This window comes from Cebus imitator, unplaced genomic scaffold, assembly GCF_001604975.1.
Source record: "Cebus imitator isolate Cc_AM_T3 unplaced genomic scaffold, Cebus_imitator-1.0 Scaffold461, whole genome shotgun sequence".
Taxonomy (NCBI): domain Eukaryota; kingdom Metazoa; phylum Chordata; class Mammalia; order Primates; family Cebidae; genus Cebus; species Cebus imitator.
Window position 1 is genome coordinate 1,471,577 of NW_016107776.1, and position 9,309 is coordinate 1,480,885.

Below are 9,309 nucleotides of genomic sequence, written 5' to 3' on the forward strand. Positions count from 1 at the left end.
AAGCTAGGCCGGGCATGGTGGCTCAAACCTGTAATCCTAGCACTTTGGGAAGCTGAGGTGGGCGGATCACCTGAGGTCAGGAGTTGGAGAACAGCCTGACCAACATGGAGAAACTCCATCTCTCCTAAAAATACAAAATTAGCCAGGCGTGGTGGCACATGCCTGTAATTCCAGCTACTCGAGAGGCTGAGGCAGGAGAATCGATTGAATCTGGGAGGCAAAGGTTGCGGTGAGCCAAAATCGCACCATTGCACTCCAGCCTGGGCAACAAGAGCAAAACTCTGTCTCAGGGAAAAAAAAACAAGAAAGGCTAACAAGTGGAGAAAGCAGGGGCACCGGAGCTTTACAATGTACACCGGTTCAGGTAAAGAACACTAATGCATGGGAAAATCACTTGAGTCCAGGAGTTTGAGGCTGCAAGTGAGCTATGATCACACCACTGCACTCCAGCCTAAGTGACAGAGCGAGAGCCTGTCTCTTAAGAAATAAAGAAAGAAAGAAAGCCACTGTAATACAAGAGGTGGCTCACACAGCCCCCAAGAAAATACTCTTCCATTCTTCAGCAAGTGTTTTGTATACCAGATACCAAGCTTCATAGGTCTGAGGTCCTATGGGAAACTAAAAAGGGCTGAGATAAAACATATCAGCCTGGTACGGTGGCTCACGTTTGCAATCACAGCACTTTGGGAGGCCTAGGTGGGCAGATCACCTGAGGTCAGGAGTTCGAGACCAGCCTGACCAACATGCAAAAACCCCATCTCTACTAAAAATACAAAATTAGCCAGGCGTGGTGGAGCGTGCCTGTAATCCCAGCTACTCGAGAGGCTAAGGCAGGAGAATCGCTTAAAACCCAGGAGGGGGAGGCTGCAGTGAGCCAAGATCGTGCCATTGTACTGCAGCCTGGGCAACAAGAAAAATTAAAAAAAAAAAACATATCAGAGGTGGTGACCCATTTTAGGCAAGCTCAAGCAGGGACGGATCCTCTGAGTATCTGACACTGAGCAGACACCTAAAAGGAGAAGGAGCTAGTCAGGAATATAGTGGGGAGAAGGAGTCTACTCATTTTTGAATACCTTAAACACTTGATAATAAATTGGTTAAAAAGAAAGAGTTTGGGGGCCAGGCACAGTGGCTCACACCTGTAATTCCAGTGCTTTGGAAAGCTGAGTAGGGAGGATCACCTGAGCCAGGAGTTCAAGACCGGCCTGGACAACATGGTGAAATCTCATCTCTACAAAAAATATATAAATTAGTCAGGCATGGTAGTGTGTGCCTGTAGTCCCCAGCTACTCAGAGGCTGAGGTGGGAGGATGGTTCAAGCCTGGGAGGTCAAGGCCACAGTGAGCTATAATCACGCCACTGCACTCTAACCTGGGTCACAGAGCAAGATCCTGTCTCAAAAAAAAAAAAAAAAAAAAAGAGCTTAGAATGTTCAGGAAGCTGAAAGACCAGAGACGTGAGAACAGGGTGGGGTAGGAGAAGAGGTGACTACACCAGGTCAGGGTGAGGGGCTGGGAGAATGGGACATCTGGAGTTTTATTCTAATGCTAACAGAAGTCACTGATTCTTTTGCAGCAAGACAGTGGCTATACTTTAGGCCTTACCCTCACTTCTGCTGTTGGGGGAAGAAGGATGGGACTGGGAAGAGAGCAGAAGACCACACAGCCCAGAATGGGCCCAGATGAGGTGGAGGCAGTGGAGGGCTAAGAAGCTGAATCGGAGAGTCCCTGCAATGGCTGTCTAGTCATAGCCAGCCTCAACTCAAAATCCCTTTCTCTCAGTGGAAGCCAGGAGACTAGACTATATATTAGATCATGCTCTAAGGCATTGTTCCCTAGGCTCTTGGTAAAGACAGAAAACTAACCATCAGATGCTTTCTCCTCTGTCAAAACTTAACATGATTTCTACTTTTTTTTTTTTTCCTGAGATGGAGTCTCGCCCCGTCGCCAAGCTGGAGCGCAGTGGTGCAATCTCAGCTCACTGCAACCTCTGCCTCCTGGGTTCAAGCAATTCCCCTGCCTCAGCCTCCCAAGTAGCTGGGACTATAGGCACTTATCACCATGCCCAGCTAATTTTTGTATTAATTTAGTAGAAATGGGGTTTCACCATGTTGGCCAGGATGGTCTCAATCACCCGACCTCGTGATCTGCCCACCTCAGCCTCCCAAAGTGCTGGGATTACAGGCGTGAGCCATCACGCCCGGTCTCATTCATTCTGTTTTTGGAGACGGGGTCTCGCTCTGTGGCCCAAGTTGGAGTGCAGTGGTGTGATCATAGTTCACTGCAGCCTCGACCTCCCAGGCTCAAACGATTCCCCCCACCTCGGCCTCTGGAGTAGGTGGGACTACAGATGCATGCCACCACACCTAGCTAATTTTTGTATTTTTTTATGTTGTATAGGCTGGTCTCGAACTCCTGGACTCAAGTAATCCCAGATCTCAACCTTCTACAGTGCTGGGATTACAGGTGTGAACTGCGGTGCCTGGCCAAGATACGTCCTCTATCCCTTCACCAACTATAAATTACTTGGGTACGACGCATTTCCTAAAATGGCCAAGTTTAAACAACAGTGTAAAAACAGAGGAGCAAGTTAAGAGTTAAAGATATGTCCAGAATTCTAATGCAAATTGATTTTTAAAGCAAATCTTTTCTTAACCCTGTGAGCACAATAAATCAAGTCACAAAGAATCACAACTTTCAAAGTAAACCCTGGAGGGAAAGTGAACCCTAGAGAGAAAACAAATCTGAGAACTTCGAACACCCACATCACACACCCACATCACCTTGAGAAGGCAACCTTTGAAAGTGCTCCTCCCGGCTGTGGTAGGAGAATGCCCCTCTCGTGCCTAATCCCTAAAACCTGTGAGTATCCTACATTATATGGCAAAATGAATTCTGCAGATGTAATTTAAATTACAAACTTTAAAATAAAGAGGTTATCCTGGCTTCTCCAAGTGCACTAATTAGAGCCCTGAAAAGCAGGATAGTTTCTCTAGCTGAAATCAGAGAGATGTGGCAGAAGAACTGGCCCTGGCTGGAGTGACACACATAGAAAGCATGAGAAGGAATAGGAGGAGCTTCTGGGGACAAAGACTGACTAGTGGCTAACAGCCAGTAAGGAAAGAGAGCACCTCAGTCCTACAAGCACAAGGAACTGAATGTCCAATAGCATAAATGGGCTTGCAAGTAGGTTCCACCCCAGGGCCTCCAGTAAGCCAACGTCTTGATCTCAGCCTTGTTAGGCCCTAAACAGAGGATCTCTGACCTACAGAACTATCAGATGAAAAATGTGTGTTTTTTGGGGGTTCTTTTTTTTGGTTTGAGACAGAGTCTCGCTCTGTCACCAGGCTGGAGTGCAGTGGCATGATCTCGGCTCATTGCAACCTCCGCCTCCCGGGTTCAAGTGATTCTCCTGCCTCAGCCTCCTAAGCAGCTAGGATTACAGGAACCTGCCACCACCCTTAGCTAAATATTGTATTTTTAGTAGAGACGGGCTTTCACCATGTTGGCCAGGATGGTCTCAATCTCTTGACCTCGTGCTCTGCCCACCTCAGCCTCTCAAAGTGCTGGGATTACAGGCATGAGCTACCTCCCTGACCAAATGTGTGTTGTTGTAAGACGCCAAACTTGTGGTAATTTGTTAGAGCAGCAATAAGGAAATACACAACAGTAATCTCCAGAGGGGAAAAAAAAAAGACTCAATTCACCTGGAAGCAAAATAAAAGCTAAGTTATAAAATATCCAGTCACTCTCAACACCCATAAAATCTTCAATCACCCTCTCAGCCCTCTAATACTTCCCCTGCCCCTATTTTCTTTGATGACAACTTACCCTTCCAGTTCTTAAATTCTGGGCTTTCCCAAAGAACCCTTGCCCTGGGGGCTTTTCTTGCAGGAACCCTGAAGTGAGTTCTCTCTCAAGATTTCACCTATAGATAACTATAGTGCATCAGTAAAACACTGTTCACTGAATGTGCAACATCCCCAGAAATATCCCAAGGCTATTCTTCCCAAAGCCCAGAGCTAATAACTCTACAGTCCCTACTCCTTCCACTGTACTGTAAGGCTTCCCAGCATTCAGCCTGGCTTCCTTCCTTCCACAATGCTTTACCACTCCACACCCAACCCCCCTCCATCCAGTTAGTCATCAAGAATTGTCTACATCCCCCTTCCTCTGGAATCTGTCTTCCTCTTTCAGTTTCTATCACTATCTAATGCTGGCCTTTATAATCTCCCGCCTGACTAGATCATTCCACAACCATTTTATGGAGCAATGTGGCAGGCAGTGACCTAGTACTGGGAATACAAGGATGAAAAAGGACAGGTTCCCCACTCCCTCTAAACGTTCAAACTCTCTTAATGGCTTAACTGGTCTCTCTTTTTTGTCCTTTATCTATCTCCAGGGACTCTAGGGATGTTTCCAACACTGGCATTTCACTACCTCAAAGAATGCCACATGTCAAACACAGGCTCAACTCCTTGGCACAACCTTCCCCACCCCCCACTAAAGTGATAGTACCTGCTCACCCTCATTCCATTATCTCCTGAGCTCCCTTACTCCTGAAGCTCCAGAACTCTCAGCCTATAAGGTCCTCCCTCCACACAGTAAATGCTCGTGTTTCCTGATTCCTCAGCTTGGAATGGTGGCTATTCACACTCCTACCTGTCTTTCTAGAATTCAATTTATTCTCACCTACTCACTAGACTGCCCCTGGTCTTCACAAGTTAACCACCGCTTCGCAAGAAGCCCCTGCAGTACACACATTACAGACTGACAAGGCTGCACAATGACTGTTCCTTTACCGACAATGCTGTCCTCAGGAAGGGGTTCTGTCTCGGGCAAATCTGTGGCGAGCACAACACGCCAGTAAGCTCAGCTAAAAACTGCTAATATAAACAAGCAGTTGGTGGGAAGGGGCTGGAGTTCCTCTGGGCGGGGCCCCTGACCCCAGCTCTTCACTCCCTCCTCCAGAAACGATGATCGCTTCCTGACAGAGGCTTCCTGCCATCCTTTGGCAAAGTCCACATTCCTTGGGGGGGGGGTCACCCTTAGATCCTCCGTCCCACCCCCGACAGTCCAAACAACTACCTTCCCAATCTCACCTTCCATCCGCGCTCCTCTCATCACTTTCTCTCACTATTGATGCGCTTTTCTGGAAGAGAAACCGTGAAGCACCCAGCCCTGCTAAACACACTACAGGCGGCTGCCACTCTCCCTTTCCTTATTCAGTGAGGTTCAAAAAGCGGAGGAAAACCTGCATCCAAAGCACACAAATGACGAATGAGAAAGCTCAGGACGATGATTCATAACCCAGGGCTCGTTGGTTTGCAGAGCTCGGCCCCAGGAAAGTTAACCAGCAGTCCATGTCGCGAACGGAGGAAACAGACAGCGGAGCCCCGCGCCCTGGGACCCACGCGGGTCCCCGGCGCCTTCTGCCTCCCGGCGCCCTAACTCTCTCACGGGTCCGGCCCTGGCCTCGCCCGCCACGCGAAGGAGGAAGGCCCGGCAACCCGGCCCCCTGTCCCGACCACTACTCACATTTGACTGACCAGCTTCTGCCGGAAGGCGGTGCTCCGCCAGTCGGTCTCCTGCCCTGAAACGTCCATGCCTGTCCCCCAGCTCCCGCCGCCCGCAACCCTCTCCGCCGCCACCGCCGCAGCCTCAGCCACAGTGCCAGGCCCAAACCCGGAAGCCGTCCGCGGTGCCTCGGCGGCGCCGGAAGTGAAGGGGGGGGTTGTGGGAAATGGAGTCGCGCGCACAGGCCTGTGGAAAATGGAGTTCCCCGCCGAAGGCGAGGCAGTCACAGTTCCGTCTGGCTGGGAGCCACACGACCCTCTTCCAGTGCAGCTGGCGGACAGGGCAGGTGCTCCTGCAGCAGGCTGCGCCTGACCGACTGCATTTTCTGCTACCCTAGATCCAGACCCCATCCGGGATGCCGAGCCAAGCTGCCAGCTATCTATAGTAATGCTAGGAAGAGAGTGTTTATCAAATATGTGTGGGTACCTACTGTGTGCCAGGTACTGTACCAGTGCAACGTGATCTGGGCTCTGCTTTCCCTGCTTGCTAGTGCCGCATCCGAAGAGTGACCAGATGGACTCTCATCATCATTTCGCTATTTGATTTTTTGAATCTCACATCCCACCGATGGCTGTATTTTGGGGTTGGGGGTGTGAGGACCCTAAACCACGTTTATTAATTTTAGACATGGGCTTTCCCCTTTGACCAGCAGCCATGTCTCCTTCATGGAGATCTCAGCCTAGCTGGTTGCTGGAGGCCAGATGTTAGACAAACTTGATAGATGAAGGTGAGCGAACTGAAAGTGGGATGAGGGGTTATGGAGGCCTGAGAATACTTTTAGGAATGTAAAGGTTCTGTCTCAACAGAACTATGGGGCCTTCATCTGTTCCCCTTGGGAGGCACGTGAGGTGAGGAAAATCTGGAGCCCAAGTGGTCCACAGGCACCAGATGAACACCAACCAATAGGGGCCTCAGAGAGTGTGGACTGGCATCTACTAAAGCCTAAGTGCCAGGTCCCTACTAGGCAGTGTAAACCCCTTGTTACTGTGCCCCGGACAGGAGGTTTATGGTGGTAGGGAGTGGGTGGGAGAGGAGAGAGTGACCAGGTTCATCAAAGGGGCCTCTCTTGACAACAGGGTTTCAGGTCTTGTATTGATGTGAGAGCTGTTCACGTTTTCAAACATTTTCTGCTCCAATACTCCCAAAATTATTATTATTTGAGATGGAATTTCGCTCTTGTTCCCCAGGCTGGAGTGCAATGGTGTGATCTCGGCTCACTGCAACCTCCACCTCCCTGGTTCAAGCTATTCTCCTGCCTCAGCCTCCTGAGTAGCTAGGATTACAGGTGCCTGCCACCACACCAGCTAATTTTTGTATTTTTTGTAGAGACAGGGTTTCACCACGTTGGTCACGCTGGTATCAAACTCCTGACCTCAGGTGATTCACCAGCCTTGGCCTCCCAAAGTGTTGGGATTATAGGAATGAGCCACTGCACCAGGCCCCAAAGTGTTGTTGTTGTTGTTATTATTATTATTATTATTATTATTACTAGCCAGGTGTGGCAGTGCATGCCTGTAATCCCAGCTACTCGGGAGGCTGAGATTCAAGGATTGCTTGAGCCTAGGAGTTCAAGGCTGCAGAAAGCTATGATTGTGCCACTGCATTCCAGCCTGGGAAACAGGGCAAGACATTGACTCTAAACAATAAATAAAAGTGAAAAAATAGGCTAGGTGAGGTGGCTCATGCCTGTAGCCCCAACACTCTGGGAGGCTGAGGGGGGTGCATCACCTGAGGTCAGGAGTTCGAGACCAACTTGGCCAACATGGTGAAACCCCATCTCTACTAAAAGTACAAAAATTAGCCACCAAGCATTGGCAGTGGGCACCTATAATCCCAGCTACTCTGGAGGCTGAGGCAGGAGAATAGCTTGAACCTGGGAGGCAGAAGTTGCAGTGAGCCAAGATTGTGCCACTGCACCCAGCCTGGGCGAAAAGAGCGAAATTCTGTCTCAAAAAAAAAAAAAAAAGTGAAAAAATAAAATATTTCCTATGAGCCATTTTAAGAGTATGACTGCTGGTGCATGTTATATTCTATGTGGGCTTCAGATATGTTTTGTTAGATTCTTGGCCCTGCAGATCATGTTCATTAAATTTATGAGAAATATTGGTCTCATAACCTCATTGACAAAGCCAGTCCTCACCGTCAAGCCCTCTGGCAAGTTAGATTTCCTGGTGCTTTTGGAATAATAGGGTGGATATCTTGTCCAAATCAAGAGAACATGTTAGGCCAGGTGCGGTGGCTCACACTTGAGGTCAGGAGTTCTAGACCAGCCTGACCAAGGTGGTGAAACCCCATCTCTACTAAAAATACAAAAGTAGCTGGGCGTGGTGCTATGCGCCTATAATCTCAGCTGCTCAGGAGGCTGAGGCAGGAGAATTGCTTGAACCCAGGAGGTGGAGGTTGTAGTGAGCTGAGATCATGCCATTGCACTGCAGCCTGGGCAACAAGAGTGAAATTCTGTCTCAAAAAAAAAAAAAAAAAGAGAACATGTTAATAGTATCCTTAGGACAACTCTCCCCTTCTGCACTGTGGTTGAGGGAGCCACAGACACATAATTCACAAACACAGACAGAGGGAGGCCCAGAACTTTGCCAAGAGTTTGTCATCACAATAAAATTGAGTGACTACTCCCTTTGATATTTTCCCCAAAGCTCTTTTTCTACTTGTCCCTGCATTGGGTTGATGGCACCCAGGGCAGTGATCCCTGGTGAGAGTCTGGAGAGGTGACCTGGAAAGGTAGACCAGGGAAAGTGGGAACCCACGGGTAACTTGATCCTGAAGTGGACTTGCCCTCTCTTGACAATATAGACCCTCCTAGGATCCCCAGTCTGAATGTTGATGGTTTGGATCCCTAGGAATAAATGATGGAGGGAGCCGAGGATATGCAGAGGCCAGACCTGCATCCCACACTATGTTCTGGGGATCCTTGTCTCTGGAAAGATCCTCACCCCTCATGTGGCATGTCTCTAGCCTGCAGGTTCCTTCAGGCCACCATGCCAACACTGGTCCCACTCGATGGCCACATATTTCCTGGACACCATTCTGGGCTCTGCAGGAGGTAGGGGCTGGAAGCTTCCCAGGCAGATCAAGCTTCCCCTTAGAAAGCTTAGCACAAGCCTTTTGAGCCTGTGGCTATCTCCCTACAGCCTCACCTGGGGACTTCTCTGATCTTCCTCCTTGCTTTGACACTCAGTCCCTGGGAGGTGGTGACCTGGCCCCGCTTCCATCCTAGCACCAGCCAGATGTAACCCCTCTGTGTGTTTGGCCTGGAGCCAATCACTTATGTATGTGGAGGTAGGGAGTGGTGATTGTTTCTAAAAGCCATACATGGTAGAAACTTTAGAAGGCACCAAACATTATGAATCCCATCATCCAGAGGCAGCATTGTCAATATTTTGGTAAATTTTCTTGTGCTCTCTGTTCGTTTAAAAACTGTAATGGGGGGCCAGGCGCGGAGGCTCACGCCTGCAATCTCAGCACTTTGGGAGGCCAAGGTGGGCAGATCATGAGGTCAAGGGATTGAGATCATCCTGGCCAACATGGTGAAACCCCATCCATACTAAAAAATACAAAACTTAGCTGGGCGTGGTGGCGCATGCCTGTAGTCCTAGCTACTTGAGAGGCTGAGACAAGAGAATCACTTGAACCTGGGAGGCAGAGGTTGCAGTGAGCCAAGATTGCACCACTGCATTACAGCCTGGCAACAGACCGAGACTCCATCTCAAATAAAAAA

At 49.2% G+C, this 9,309-nt stretch overlaps 1 protein-coding gene across 7 annotated transcripts in view; it reads right to left on the reverse strand.

Annotated features, from left to right (window-relative positions):
• The window catches only part of MED15 (mediator complex subunit 15), an 83,991-nt gene extending 78,254 nt beyond the window's left edge, over positions 1-5,737 (reverse strand). For 2 of the 7 annotated variants that reach the window (XM_017512109.2, XM_017512107.2), the window contains exon 1: positions 5,538-5,737. In XM_017512109.2, the coding sequence (XP_017367598.1) occupies positions 5,538-5,605 (68 nt within the window). In that variant the 5' untranslated portion in view covers positions 5,606-5,737. The remainder of the gene's footprint in view (positions 1-5,537) is intronic. The other 5 variants (XM_017512110.2, XM_017512108.2, XM_017512112.2 and 2 more) reach the window with 3 other exon arrangements.
• Positions 5,738-9,309: the final 3,572 nt, after the last annotated feature.